Genomic DNA, 16,529 nt, shown 5'->3' on the forward strand with positions numbered 1-16,529 from the left:
AGTATTAAAACAGCTTTGATTTCCTTTTTCTCTGTTTGTAAATGTAACTTTATAAAAATAAAAAAAAAATCGTTTTATGTCGCGTAGAGGCTTGGAGTTGCATCGTCTTCTCAATGATCCGAATCATAAGGAAGCCGTACTGGCAGAATGTGCTATTAACAAAGGTAGAATGGCACTTAATACTCCTGCCTTCGCCTAATTTCGGGGGTCATGGGAGGCAGCAGTCAAGTCGGCTAAACGTACCATGCGAAAGCTTTTTCGTCAGTAACGTCTATCGTTTGGGGAGATGGCGACAGTGCTGGTGCAATTCGAGGCAGAAATGAACTGCCACTCTTTAACTCCCTTATCTGAGGATCCTACTGAAGTAGATGCCCTAACACTGGGGCACTTTCTCATCGGGACGGCTTTGATGACGCTGCCTGATAACAATGTTGTAGATGTCCCTGAGAGCCACATGCGCCAATTTCAACTACTTCAACAGATAGTGCAGCGGCACTGGAAGAGATGGGTGACCGAGTATTTGTGTGAGCTACACAACAAAAATCAACGGATTCTGATTCCTCAGCCTTTGGCTGTCGGCCAAATGGTGATCTCGAGGGAGGATATCGTTGCTCCCTGCGAGTGGCCGCTAGCCAGAACCTACGAAGATAATCCTGGTTCAGATGGGATCGTTCGCGTAGTAATTCTTCGTACACAACAGGTTTTGGTTTTGTGAATTAGGTGATGACAGACGTTTATGACATTAGGATGGCAGGCCTTTTGACAGACGTGGTTGTTGGCTCACGGATGCGGACAGAGTAAGGTCAAAGAAGAATTAAGAAACATAACGTAGGATCCGAATAAAAGAATTTCATAACAAACAACGCCCGTAATTTGAAATATGAGCTCGAAACTGTCCGGAATATCAATCAAAACAACGTTGCAGATTCAAGATGTTTTCAAATTTTTGGAGTAAAATTATTGTAATCATATTTTTTTATCCTCAAAATTAGAACGTCTGCTTCAGTAAAGTGAGTTAAACAGAGGTATGATCGATTAAATTTGAACCAGTTAGAAAATATTACATGCCAAACATGTTTCAAGTATCCGTAATTCAAAGCAATTCGGTATGTTGAATTGTTTTAATATTTTAAGTTTTCAACACAAACTGAACACCATCAATATGTACACCAAAATCTAATTCACACTATAAACACCATTAAAAAGGGGTTATTATCTTAATTGTTTCGTACATATATTTATCAAACAGGACAAAAAATTTCCACAAAAAAATTATCCAATATTTCATTTTATTAACATTTCATGTCATTTTTGCATGAGCATTCATATCATCAAAGCCAATTTGCTACTTGGTTGAATGATTGAATTTGCTAGGCGCTTATAAATCGTTTTTCACGTTACTGATCAATTTTTTAACTGATTTAGGTGGTTCATGTTTCTGCTTTCCTACCTTTCCTAAGGACGAACACCTATTTATTTTATGTTTCTTGATGTTTATTATTTTATGTTTCTGCACCTTGGCTCAAATGACTCATACAGGTCTGGTCTTACGCAGGTCTTTAACAGGAGTCTTTTGTACGAGGTTAAGGTCTCGATGGGAATCGAATCATAACTCCAGAATTTACAGGTTCTGGTTCGACTATTTTATGCTGTTTACTTATTTTGTTTACTATCGTTCTAAAGTGACTTGGCATTTCGTGTCCATGTGCAACGGGATTATTTTAGAATCATTCTATATCTCACCGGTACCATTCAACTAATTGTTTGAATTTGTTCATAATTTGCAAATATTCCTTGATAATTCTATAGACAGGTTTCGTCAGTTGTTAGTAATGTCCTTGGTTCTATTATGAATATATTTTAATGTATACGTTTTGTTGCAGTAAAGAACGTTCTAAGATTTACGTTAATTAACATTAACATGCCAATTTCCTAATAGTCGAATATAAACATGTTTCTATATTATTTTCAATGAATGGTATTTTTCCATGTATTCAAAGGTTAGTTATACTCCTGCTTTGCTATGTGTTTGCAAAAAACTATGATATAAAAACGAAAGTATAATATGCTTCGTACCAAAAGAAGCTTCTGTATGACCAACAGCGTCTACCGTCACATGGTACGTTACTCTTTATTTTCTAGATAAACGATTATGATTGTGATTTGCTTTGTATAAGGATATGAATTCAAAAATGGTAACAACGTTATCATTTGGTTGTTTGCTTTGCTCCAATGCTTTGCTCCAAATATTGGGATACTTGGATATATTGAACAGAATATTGTAAAAAAAAATGTTTACGCAAAATAAATTTCGACGATCAAACGTTCTTGACTTTCAGAATATAGTGTTAGCTGTTAGGTCTACCCAGCGATATTGAAAGATTTGTATCAATAAATAGTATAAAAATTGAAATTGGTCATGTTGTAACGGTTGAACCATTACCATTGATATAACGCATTAGTAGACAATACAGACCCTTGAAGATATGTCCTATATATATGCAATGTGTCGATTGCAAGAGCTGATTATTGTCTTTGGCTTTCATTAGCGTGTAACATATTTTATTTCAATTATATTCTGGTCGTGTTTTGATAAACCACTGCTTGGAATATTTTCGTAAAATGTTACATGCCACAATTTTTATCGCTCCAAATGGTATGCTGTTATATAAATTTAATATTATAGTGTAAACCAGAAACCTCTTCATTTTACCCTGTGTTATAATATGTATCATGCAGAATTGGAGCGTTCAAGAAACGACCGTTACTAACTTTGCGGCTTCGATGTTTTATTGTTTACTCTACATTTCCAAAATATTTTTGTCGATCTATTTCACGACTGTCCACAATAAATTTGGTCCATAATGGTTTCAATTACCGGCATACAGCACAGTGGTACCAGTCTAATAAGTGAAAATAACGTTCTTTAAATTCGTCATACTACAAATGTCGTTGATTATACATTGTGACAATGCCGCTTTGTGTGTTTCTGCAACTTGCTACTTGAAATGTTATTCATTTGCGATTATCACTAGTCATTGAATCAATTTTATAACATTCTATCAAAAAATTAACCATAGCTCGAATGTAGAGGGTTGTTTCATTTAAATTTGTTTATGTTGCATACTGATAGAATCACACTGACTTATGTATTATTGCGACATACATTTGCTGTTGCTGTTGACTATGTTTTCATTCAAGCATATGTATATTCCGGATATTCCGTTGACTTATTCATACGTAATAATCACAAGTACTATTATTTTTTAATTGTGCCAGCGAAAGAGCTGTCGTACTAATGGATTGATTAAGTGATAATGGATGACCACCTGCTGGGCCATTCATAACAGAAGACGCGCCTGATGAAAGAGAAGTCAAAGAAGACGAAGGAAGCTGACCAGTAGATGAGGAAAGGCTACCACCACTAGCCGATTTATTTGCCATAGGTTGTATTCGGTTATTATTGCCAGCATTTGCAAGAGTTTCAGTGATATTGCTCTTGTACGTATTGGTCATGCTATTTGCAGAACCAGAGGATACGTTTGTCATTTGCTGCTTTAGAATATTCGTCACCGAGTTGGAAGTAATTTTAAGTACCGGATTCGTGGTCAAAGTTGCCAAGACAGAGCTTTTTTTTGCCACTTTTGCAAGAATGGAGCAATTGCTAAACGAAGCCGAGTTTTTCACCTGTATTGTTTTACTTATGCTCAATGGCACCGTGCATGCGGAGTTAAACGATGCCGATCGCTGCACAGGAATATTACATGCAATGTTTTCTATAGGAGCATCTGTCACTTGCTTGTGGGATGCATCCGACAACAGTGTAACTGCATCTAATTTCCTTCCGATTATTGTTACCGTAGATGATTTTTGTTTTGTTGTAGAATTGTTTGATACCAGCGACGATGTTGAAGAATAATTGGATTGGTTGACCGAACTTATCGGATAAACATCCTTAACTGGAGAAAAGGATGCAATGACATTGTCGGTTAATTTTGTGCATACCGAATTATTGTCGTTATCTGCCGTCACCGAACGATTGTAGTTCATTATTAAATTGCTGAGTATAGGAGAAGAGGCGGTCGAAGAGATGGAACAGGAAAATATCCTCTGCTAGGAGGTTGAAGCAGTTGAACTGCGTATTGATAGTGGAGAATCGCTACCACCTCCTTCTCCTCTACATTCGACACCGTTATTATTGACTATCGACGTTGTTACTAACTGTGCGCTACTCGACGGTTGACGTTGAACTGAAGCAAGCTCCAACCCGACTCCGGAAGTAGTTGTGCTGGAGATGCTGCTGGTTGTGCTGTCTGGATAAGCAATTGGTGCCGTTGAGGGATCCTTCGTCATCTGTTAAAATGGTTTAAATGAATTTGATTAAAAACAATACGACAATAACTATGTTTAGCGACTTGGAAAACGAAGTATACATACAAATGATTTAACAGTAACAAAATAATAAAGAAAAAACAAGCAAATGTGTTACATTTATAACGGAAATAACAACATATATGGTTAAAACATTTGATATTTGCACGTCAGCGGTGAATCAATGATACAGATCGAAGGTACAATACAAATACAAATACAATTAATGTAATAAATTATAAATAACGTTAGTAGAGATACGAAAACTTACGGCGATGCTAGTGACAATATTAGTATTAGGAGAAGAAGCATTTGACGTAAAGGCAGAAAGAGCAGAAATTGGAGTATTGCTGCCTTGATTTGTGCTAGTTTGATCATAAGCTGAAGAAGATGCAGGCGGTAAATGTTCCTGACCTGAACCACCCATTGGGCAGACATAATCACTCCATTCATCTCCTCCCAGATTGCCACCTTTGTTGCTCTTTTTCCGTTTTAAGGAAAATTGAGACTTTTTAGGCGTCTAAAAATAAATAGGAATCGGTTAGAATAATTTGATTGATCTCCACACTTACAAAAGCTAATTACCTTAATTTTTGCCGTAATTGTCAGTGGTTGGAATCCAAGGGTATTTTCAGCCTCTCGTTTCACCTGTATGATATCTCGACCCAAAAGCTCCTTAAAATGAGTAGCCAAATGTCGACGTAACAATGTTTTGCTTGAAGGAATGTTCAATAAATCAGCAAAAAGTTCGGCTGTAAATTTAACTTCGAATATCATGAGAGCTCCATGTACTCCAGATCCACGCAAATTAGGGGCATATTCTGCCAAATCGACGGCTCGTAACCATTCATGGACTCTTTGCGAAGTCCATAACCTTACATCGTCTTTTGCATTTAATCCGAGTTGCAATGGCCGACGAATATGACAATCGGGATTCCATTTTTCATTACGCATAAGCTGTATACCACGACGAATGCTGGCCACGTGCAAACAAGAAGATATTTGCAAATGGCCCAAATCGTCCATCGTCAATTTGTGTAGCATTCGTCCATCCATTCGGGCCGCCATGAAGGGTTCTTTGTATTGGGGCAAACCAATATCGTCTAACCAACGCTGGACCTGAAATTCGAAATAAAAATTTACGTAAATCTATTTGTTGGATACTATTCCATTATTCGTTCTAATTTACCCATGTTGAATCCAGCTTTCCAGCGTTCTCAAACAACCCGTCGTCTCCCACCGTCCCCGAAATATCTGCAATAGCTAACACTATCTTTTTTCGATGCAATGGATTTCGCAAACTTAACTCTTTTTCAATATCTACTGGCGAGGCTTTCATCAATTCGCTTCCAGGCGTCGTGCTCGATTTGATCCACTTTCGTAAATCTTCCTCATACATATTTAAACCCAGATGCTCGAACCAATGGCAGATTGTATCTACATCCCATTCGCGGAACGGTTTATCAGGTTTTCGATATGGAGTCGTTCCACTCCAACCCAGACGAGCCCCTGCGGTTGCACGAACTCCTCCACGTTTAAATTCACCTTCCGGAGTTGTAATATCGTCCAAGGTTCCACTGTTGCTTCTTTTGATCTTACCAAAAATGTTCTTTAATTTGTGGCTCATAGACGGCGATGGCGAAGGTTGAGGGGTGAAGCTGCGAGTGGGCTGCACACCACCTTCACCGTGTTCTAAGACCCCATTATCGCGATTTTCTGCATCAGCTATGAGAAAATACCGATGATAAACTTAATTAGAACAACATCGTAATAAAAACACTGTAAAAACCATCGCAATGTTATTAGAGTAATATGGTTAATGAATCGTTACTAAAATAGAAAATGCAAACAAGGAAGGATGTATGCGGTATGTCTGAGAAATTCAGACATGGATTGTCATAACAAAGATCGGATAATTTTGTAAAGGTAATACTTTTTTTAGTACCTAGTAATCAGACGAGATAACGAATCAAACTCTAAAGATAAATTAAAGTGGCAGCAACACATATGAAATACAAGATACAACGAATTCGCAATGAAAAGTAATGTAACGTGGAAAAAAAAAACAAACAAAACACGTGTGTAGAAACAAAAAAGCACACAGGGTTAGATTGAATCGTGTTAAAATGTTTTAGTTATCATTTTGACGTTGAGTTATTGAACTATGATTTTTCTTTAACGCAAACAACGCAAGCAACTTTGTTTCTTAACGTTTTGACACCAACAAAGGCTTATATAGATACAAAAATCAATAGTTAACGATATAACAGAAAGCACAAAAAATAAGCCAAAACAGAAACTGAAATGGGGTAAAAATTTGAAACCTAAATTTGGTACTGAAAATCCACGTAGTCTATCGATTTCGTTGGGTATTTGTCCTGTATTGTTCTTTGAATCAAACGGGGCAATTTCACACGTTTTCTCTAAGTTTAGAAGTGCATCGAAATCGGATGTTAATTCCATCTCACAGTTTTTCACGGTTTCTGTCGCCGTATTTTCATTCGTGTTTTGAACGCATGATGCTCCTGCTTCGTCATCTAATAATGCTGCCGATGGAGGTTCAGTATTCGCTCGTTCGTGACAACGGTTCTCATTTTCTAAACAACTCATTTCATCTTTTATTCGAGATGCATCATTGTGGTCATTGGATGCAGCATCGAACATTAACTCTTGTGCTGATACCGATTTCATATGTCTCAGATTAGATTCTGTGCGTTGCAATGCTGTGGCTAGCAGAAGAGCATTCATTGAGCTGGACGTTGTAAGCTTAGGTAGTTGCAATCGTTTGTTGATAGAACGAACATTACCTAAAGAAGAATTTTTAATACATTTATCATCGACATTATCAAGACCACCGAAATTTATGATTTCTATCGGTAGTGGTAGAGATTCTCGATCTGATTGTTTTTCATCTGTATTCTTCGCACCCAAAAGATGTACGTGTGATGATTCTTCTACTGTTTTTGATCTTATGTGAAAATAATCTTCTAATAAAGGGATGCAATTACCAAAAGCTACGTTTCGTTTAGGGTTGGCGTTACTATCTGTTGCTGTTGAGGAGCCGCTGGAGGTGCTAACCGTTGATAATGTAGTAGCAAAGGCTTGTCTTGGAAGACTACTGTAGTGAACATCGATACGTTGTCGATAAGATGCCGGTGGGGTCTGCATGTTAAACAAAAAATACAGAAAAAAAAATCAAACAAGAATGATCCAGTTTTTCTATTAAAAAATAACGCATATTTACCTTCGGAGTAATAGGACTAATTGCTGCTTGTTGTAAACTCCCATGGCTGCCATGATGTATTGGAGACGAGATCATTGAAGCTCCTGGAGTAGAGGCGGACATGCCTACCATTCTAGTATTCGTAATAATCTGAGGTCTTCTGAGCAAACTAGACGTAATGCTGTTGTTATTAAGCACATTTGTTATCGCTGATCCACTCCCTGATCCATTTGCAAGATTTCCATTGAATAATCCGCTAGATGCCACGCTATTAGTTACAAAAGTTGTACGAAGTTCCAAATTTTCTCTTTCTAGGGCTGCTTGTTGAAGTTTGAGCTCACTCATCGCTGACATGAGCTCTAATTTTTGTGTTTCAAGCGAAGATCTCGAAAGCATTTCCTTCATTTTTTGCAAATATGAAAAGAAAACAGAACATTTAAAATATTATGATTTTGTTATGACGATTTTACTTATAATTGCTATGAATTGATCTTTCAAGCAAAATCAGAAACATTTCAGATTCGACTATTAAAGCAGTACTAGTTGGATAGATTGTATTAGGTTAGTAAATAACAGGAGGGAAATGTTAGTGTAGTATTTGAGAAGAGATAAAAAATATAACCCAATGATATTGCTTTCATATTAGTACGGTTGAATTTAAGCAGAAGATAATCTTAAATTTGACATTATTCAAAGTACATAACAATTTATTTAGTGTTTATTTCATTATAATGATACAACTAATCGAAAAAAAACTGAAGAAGAAATTCGATTTTTGACATAGTGGTAGATCATAGAGAAACTCAAATTAACGAAATTTTGTTCTCGTCTATATGACACGTATGATAAACAATTGAAAAATGATTGGTACAGTAACAATCAAGCTGGTCTAATATAATGTTGAGTAATATTGGTGGCTATTTATATTTTCTATGTCATACATATATAAGTAAGGAACTATATAACTATAGCCACAATATTGAATATCTTTAAGCAACTATACAATAATTGAATTATAATTTAAAATGTTATGCAGATATACATTCTACAATATGCTGCATGGTAAATACAGAAATTTAGATTGAAGACAATTACAAGAACTGGATCAAAATCTGCAGTGTAATAGCGGTTTCTAATATAAAATTGTATTGTTGATGATAAACATAACTTTATTTTGCGTTGAGTTTCGTAAAAAAAAACTGTTCAAATACAATCAGGAATTGAGTAAAATTCCTTTACAGATAATTTGTGAAAATATGAGAGTATCCATTTATGCACTATGCGAATGTGCAATAAAAAAACATGCAGGCTATACTAATTTTTGCCTGAACAATAAATTGAAATAAATAAATTTTACATAATTGTATTCAAGAATTCAGTTTAAATAAATAAATTAAATAGCAAAATCAACATTTGGTAGCATATCGTATTTAAGAAATCTATCGTCCTTATTTAAGCCCTTATAATATATTCCATATACAATGAATAAAAGCTTGATGCCTATTTCAAAGACAACTCTTTATTACCAACAACGATCAACCTGATATTAATTAAGAAAGAAAACGTTATTTTAAAACCATTACTAAACACGTTAGCACAGTAAAAAAAATCACATGTTCACTAGCGTTATGCATTACACCTCATGATGCAACTGAACCCATTAGGCAGTTTTTAAAATTGAAAATATGTAGAGCACAAATTAAACTACAAACAACACACCAATCAAATGCAATCATCAACCCCAAAATCGTAAGTATTACATTTTACAGCTGTTAGTTGTACTACAGCCCGAATTTTTGCCTTATGCATTACGAAAGCATCCGCGTGTATCAAATTTGGCGCGTTGGTCCAACTCAATGTCTTACACTATTAATTATGCCAATGATGGATCAGTACCTTACACTGTTAAACTTTTAAGAAATATTACTTTTACTTTTAGCAATATTAAAATATTTATCTAGTCTGATCCCGTGCTACAACATTATTGAACAATACTCAAGTACAGACCAGACAAATGATAAGTAGAGGATTTTTAGACAATCATGATCAGTTATGGTATCTGAGTGACGGTTAACGAAACCTAGTATTCTATAGGCTTTGCTAAAAGTTATAACCAGTCATAATGAACACGAAAATCTAATTTACTGTCCAACATGAATCCCAAGTCGGGATGTACATGCGGGCGTTGTATTGTAGCACCTAATAGCTTCTAGCGAACGATAACTAATCTTATGTCGTTTGCATACCTTAAACAGTTATGGGGCGATAAGACAGATTATGTTACATTGATATAAAGCAAATAACAGCGGGTCTAATTTACTAACTTGTGTTTTAATAAATATTAGTTTCCTTATAAAACCATCACCACATAACCTCTACCCACTTATGGAAGTTTCAGTCACGGAACGTCGTGTAAAATTCACGTTTTCAGTAAAAAAGGACAAATAAGTTTTTTATGAAACAAAAATGTAAACCACTACTTTTGTCAAATTTTCTCATTTGTGAAATGTTATTCGATGATTTTCGAGTTACGCTGATGCTTTCGGGACGCATTAACTCCGTAACTTGGGAGCGGACTTTACATGGTATCTTCAATTTGAAATTTGATTGTGCATTTAGACATTTGGTGACATTTTGATGGCTTAAGGTAAGTGTGAAAGTTACCTAAATTAGCTTAGCAAACTTATACTGCGTTGCCAATTTATGTATGTGTGGTTGTGGTTCGACGAAATGCTATTTTTTTCACAAACTCACACAAGATTAGAAAATATCCACCGCGAGATTGATTTTTAAGCATGGATTTCTCTTTGCTTATCGTAACATGTCATAATATCGCAGCGATATTTAGGGATATATCTAAACGCACGTTTAAATGTATTTTGCTCAGCGAAAGCCTAATACAAAACTAGAAATCCGCCAAGCTCGGGAACTAGCTGTACATGAATATTGTAATACATGCTAAAAAATGTGAAAAATGGTAGAATCCAAATTGCACAAATATATTATAGAGTTGTATCAAACCACTTAAACCAGTTAATTAAAAACGAAACATTGTAAACCAGCATTTAACCACAAATTATCTTCAAACCCGCTACTAGTACGTGTTTAGTGGTTATCTTATAAGCCAAAACTCCAAAGCATCTTTTCAGGTAATTTGCATGTAAAGAATTCATAAAACACTTAAACAAACAAACAAATAAAGATCCATGAACAAATATCATCATAGAATGCATTTTGGCAACCCAACTGACAAACATTATACAACAGTTACGATTTTTACTGAGATGATAATACATAAACTTCAATATTCAGATAACCAATTTCGACACATTTTTGTTGTGCCTTTTAGAAATGGCCTAAAATATAAATAATTTAAACCGATATCTAAAACAGATACACGTAACTAATTAAAAAGTATATGTTGTACGATACAAGTAAGTTTTTTTTTTGTGCAAACATAAAATAAAAATGGTAAAATAACTTATATATTCGGTAATTGCATATGAATTAAGAAAAGACAACATATAAAAAAATAGTGAAAGGAAAATGAAAATAAACAACACGAGACGATAAGAAAAAATAAGCAAATGATAAATATCTATATAAGGAACAAGCAAGCAATATACCCAAAATGTTGTGAAAAGGAGATATTCGTATTTAAGAATAATAATAAAACAGCCCAAATAACAATCCAAAAGATAAAGAAAAAACTAAAATAATGCATCGTATCGTATTTATGATAACTGCTGATTACTTAAAAAATCGTTAACTATGAAAATCTAAACGATTGTTCAAATGAGCAAATAATACCAGTCTCCTACTTGTAGTAAACTGACAATTTATTTAAATATAAGTGCAATTTCAATCAATGTGTTGATATCAAAGTGTTTACTAACGTTGATTCAAAATATATAAATAAAATAGAAAATGATAGAGACAGACAAAGTTAGAAAAAGGATACTATGCTCAAAAAACAGAAAAAAGTAAAAAATCGCGGTACTTTTTGTTTGTCAATCTGGATGCCAACTGTTTTTGCAAATACGCTTACTCGCTGCAGGAGATCTTCTGCGTTGGATAGCAGCTGATTTTTCTCTTTTATCATGTTTTCCAATTCACTTATTTTTGTAGATTGTGTCTGCATATGCTCCGTAAGTGTTTTAACTTGCAAAGCTAGTGATTCTTTGTCCTTTTGTAAACGTCGTAGCCGTTCATCAGTGTCATGGCGCTGTAGAAGAAAAAAATCAATAAATTATTAATTATATATGTAGTTATGTAGTTAATTTCATTATTATTTATTCTTTTTGAAAATGTCGCTTGACGTATAAAGTTATGATGGGTTTTTAGCTGTACTGTTGCATGGTTCAACGAAATACGGTTAGTACAAAATGTTATGTATTTTTATTTTTTATCTTTCAATTGACTAGAATCAAACCTGAACATCGTTGATCCATTGCGTGCGATGATCCAATGGGCAACAAACCGGCAGAGGTGGGTGATGATAATAGTTTCGATTACAGCAGCCACTAGCGCAAGATAAATCCTGCATACTACTTTGCCCACTTCTGTTTCCATATTGGTACAATTCTTGCTGTCGGCGATGATAGTCGATTAATCTCAACTCTTCTTTGCTTTGGTGGCGACAATGCGGATTATTCCAGTAGTATTGAGGATCCCAAGGAGACAATGGCGGCGGTGGTGGTGGTTCCCACATACTAGGACTTGTACATGCATTTTGAGGATGAGGTGGATAGCCATGACGTTGATGTGTATTTCCGCTACCACTAATGTTGTAATTGTGAAAGCTTCCCGAGTCTTGCAGATGATCTTTTTCAAAGTAACGATGAAAGCAAGTTTGAGCGATTAAGATACATATACAACGCTTTCACGGCCAACGCACAAGTACAAGGAAGCTCACCTTTAGAATTTAAACTGAGATTGCTGGACATAGAATCGTGTTTATGAAATTCGGACGAAGATGAATTTTCTTTTAGTGAATGTGTACTGTGGCTTTTTCCATCTCGCTCGTGACGACTTGAGCGTAAGTTCCGCCGTCGATCTAGGCTACCAGTTTCCCGTGAAGGTCTGGGTGGCTTGCCACAAGGAACTGCTTCCCCGATACCAATTGTGTTAGCTGTGGATTGACATTGATCAGTTTTTTGTATTGACATTTCTCGACTACGTTGTTGGTCACGTGGAACCGATCGAGTTGCTGTTGTTTGTGAAACGGATCGTCGGTCAGATTCAACGGAAGCCTTTGGCGCTTCATGGTGGTTGTGAGCGTATACCCAAGTAAAGTCATCATCACAGCAAGTCGAGTCTTCTAAGATTGCATCACATTATACATGAAAAGATCAATCGAAAAGTATGTCGAATTCACAATGAATACGTACTCTTATCGTAACATGATTACATATTTGTTAATTAAACCATTTAAATGCTTTTCGAATCGATGCAACTCCGGTTATTGCGTCAAATAAGTTAAAAGAGACGAGATTTTATTCGCATATTACAGTAATTTACTTTAAAAGCTATTATTTTACTAAATATCGTAATGCGCTTCTTGGCATTCACTAACCTTTAAACACTTTAAACATTAAACACTTATTTACTTTTTGAGAGATAAATAATAAAAATATAAAACAAACAAAACTGTTTCTGAGCGACGAGTCTTTTATCTGCGACGAAATCTGTGTTCACAGCACATACACCTTTTTTTTGTTTAATATCAAGGCGAGGAGTGCTTTCTGTTCTTAAGTTAGTAACATTGCAACGAAAACAGCATTTGTTTTAGTGATATTAAAAAAAATATTTCCATGTTTTTTTGTAATCGCACAACAACCGTTGTCGGTCAAGGCCTGCCTGTACCCACAGAGTGAAGTGAGTTTGGCTTTCAGTGACTTATTGTTACCATAGCAGGATAGTCAGTCCTACGTATGGGGGCACGGTCTATTCGGGTCTTGAACCTATGACGGACACGTTGTTAAGTCGTACGAGTTGACGACTCAGAAACACATATCAAGAAAGTTGACATTTTGTACACTTTTTCAAAAATTCAAGATTTGAAAAGGGGTAATATTTTTTGGACAATCTTATTGAAAAACGTTGCATTATTAGCACTATTCTACGCTTGAGAAGGAATCAAGATGGATGGTACATAGACTGGTAAAGATACTATCTAGTACCTTGTAATATTGTTACAGTGATTAACTTTGCGTTCTTGCAGCCTAAACAAGAGGCACCCATCAAGTAAGGACATTTAAAAAGCAACACACTCATTGGTGGGACAAGGATCAAGCGGTGTTTAATACCAAGATGTTAAAGCTTTAAAAGGCGTTAAAAGCTTTCACAGACACATATTTGTTTGCACAGTACAAACAAACAAAGTACAAAGTCTCGAGAAAATGTGCAAAAATCTGTGTAGGGCGAACAAAGGGATTCTAGTGCAAGTTTGTCTACATTTTACACCCTTCTTTCTCATTGAGTTTGGGAAATGGCTAAAAGGATGCGAAACAGCAAAAATATAAATGAGAGCCAAAGTTTTTCTGCAGACTGGCCTGCAGATTTCGCTTACAAGCTTTGTCCCAATTTCGTTCGTGCGCAAAATGCAAGATTCAAGATGCGCCTGAGCACCGATGCACCGTTATCGATGTTAGAACTATATCTCTTCTTTCCTAGAGAAATTCTTCTTCAGGCCTGGATCAGGTCAAATGCAAATTGCTCCATAACCTCGTAATGGGATGGCCAATAAACTATTGTTGAGTATTTTCAACCTCATGTTTGAATTCAACATCGTCCCGCAAGAATGGAGAGAAGTGAATGTCGTCACCATCTTGAAGCCTGGTAAAACACCATAAAATCACGAATCATACCAACAGATTTCACTTCGCGGGCCTCTTTGCTTCTCAAATATCGTTGTTGCGGGCTATTTTGACCCTTTACTTCCACCTTTAGTTAATGGACGAACATTTAAATTTCTTTGTAATTAGAAAATAACAAATGATAATATAAAATTTATACAGATTTTATCATTGAACCTCTCTTTAAAACTTAAAAGTAAACATTGAAATTTTGATTTAAAATATTTAAATACAGGTATTTCCCGATATACGCCATACTCGATACACTCGATTTCGCTATACGCTACTTTCTAAATTTGACAGTTTTTCGAGCAAATCGTACTGATTTTACACATCAAATGTCAAATGCAAAATAAATTCCTTTTTTTTGCGAACTTTAAAAACCATTTTAAAAGGTACAATATTGTAATCTTCAGTTGAAATCAGATTGAATAACTAATTTAGTGGCTAAAAACCTACCACTTCAAGTAAAATTATAGGAAAAATAGCTTTAATTTGACTGTAAACCTCTAAATTCGACTTACGCTAATAATCGAGATACGCTAACGCTACATTAATAGCGTATATCCTATTATATTGCAGGGAATACCTGCAATAATCTATTTGTTCTAGTCTTAACAACGTCATCACGGGCCGCATGCGGTCCGCAGTCCATAGTTTGAAGACCCCTGGCTCTACTATCCTGTCTAAGGAATCTCTTAGAAAAAATGATCCTTTTTCGATCAAATGAATGATTTGCATAAAAAATCTTCGATCAGATACCCAATTTGAATTTAGTAGAGCAAAGAGTACAAATGACTGCTTAGCGCTACTGGTCACATAAATTGAACTTGATCACGCCCGCAAGCAATATATGAGATCTATTTGGTAATTGAACGAACTATCATAGTTAAACGAAAATGTTAGTTTTCGCTCCTTTTAGTAACACCGTCGACAACAGAGAGGCAATACTATTTTACTTTACTTATCCGGCGCTACAACCGATATGTGGTATTGTCCTGCCTCAGGAGCGTCCGAAACTGCTCACGGACTCGCGTCTTCGTCTGCCAATCCGTTATCCCGACCGGACGCCTCCACACCATATTGCCACCTGAATTTGGCCCTACCACGGCCTACTCTGACCTTGTGGACATCCTAAAAAGACTTTACGAGCTCGGTCGTTCGTTTCCATGCGTACAACATGGCCAGCTCATCGGAGCCTGGCGAGTTGTATATGCTACACGACAGTAAAGTCGCCGTACATCTCGTATAGCTCGTCTTTATAACAGTTTCTCCAAAAATGGTTCAAAATGGATCAACTTTTTAGGAACAGTCACAGGATTCTGGTGGGGTGTACACCCAGCACATGTCCTTCGGCTGTATAAGATAACAAAACTATCCGTCTTGGAATATTAATGCATGTGCTTCCATTGGGTATCCAATGCGAATATTCTCAAACTAGAGAGATCGCAGTACCGTTGTCTTCTACTCGCGCTATGGAGCATCAACGCACAACATATCCCTAAAAGTGACGACCGGAGTGATGGCGTTAAAACTGCGTTTTGACATGCTGTCGATTCGTCTTTTAGTCCGTTCCTCAGTATCGAATCCCTTGATTATAGAAAATTATAAAGCCATAATTAAGACAGATTCTAAGAGCAAAGTCATTAACGTGTATAATGACTTTGTTTCCCTAGAGGTGCATCCTAGCTTCAAACAAGCAATAAACCGTGTTGTTCTTCCCCGTTAAACATTGCGAGGGTTGTGAGTAGTATCATCTGCTCGAAATCTTATGGTATTTTAAATAATCTTAATGTTTCATTCATACATTATTTTGCGGTGTTATTTGTCGAAAAGATCACTATTTAAATTTTTGTGAATTTTTGCAAAATAAAGATTCAGGTGTTTTGTATGCTACAAATCTGGCACTGTTATACATGCTCTTGGGGTGCTGTAATTATAATTGCTAAAACTAGGGGTGAAAAAATACCTAGGCTCGCAAGCTCTTTAATGCGAGGGCTCTGGGGCTGTGAACTTGTATGGCGTGTGAGCCCTCACGCGCCCTCGCAAATCGCTGTCAATTGCATGGCGGGTCTTGA

At 36.0% G+C, this 16,529-nt stretch overlaps 1 protein-coding gene across 21 annotated transcripts in view; it reads right to left on the minus strand.

Moving 5' to 3' along the window:
• Positions 1–1,258: 1,258 nt before the first annotated feature.
• Positions 1,259–16,529, minus strand: part of LOC120960043 (liprin-beta-2) — a 61,086-nt gene continuing 45,815 nt past the window's right edge. For 8 of the 21 annotated variants that reach the window (XM_040383945.2, XM_049609745.1, XM_040383944.2 and 5 more), the window contains 8 exons: positions 11,595–11,819; positions 7,616–7,993; positions 7,380–7,533; positions 6,696–7,178; positions 5,561–6,096; positions 4,957–5,490; positions 4,643–4,891; positions 1,259–4,353 (listed from right to left, as the gene is read on the minus strand). In XM_040383945.2, the coding sequence (XP_040239879.2) occupies positions 4,114–4,353; positions 4,643–4,891; positions 4,957–5,490; positions 5,561–6,096; positions 6,696–7,178; positions 7,380–7,533; positions 7,616–7,993; positions 11,595–11,819 (2,799 nt within the window). In that variant the 3' untranslated portion in view covers positions 1,259–4,113. Of the gene's footprint in view, positions 4,354–4,642; positions 4,892–4,956; positions 5,491–5,560; positions 6,097–6,695; positions 7,179–7,379; positions 7,534–7,615; positions 7,994–11,594; positions 11,820–12,026; positions 12,419–12,509; positions 12,915–16,529 lie in introns of all 21 variants that reach the window. The other 13 variants (XM_040383942.2, XM_040383939.2, XM_049609739.1 and 10 more) reach the window with 7 other exon arrangements.

This window comes from Anopheles coluzzii, chromosome 3 (genome assembly GCF_943734685.1).
Source record: "Anopheles coluzzii chromosome 3, AcolN3, whole genome shotgun sequence".
In the NCBI taxonomy this organism is placed as follows: Eukaryota; Metazoa; Arthropoda; class Insecta; order Diptera; family Culicidae; genus Anopheles; species Anopheles coluzzii.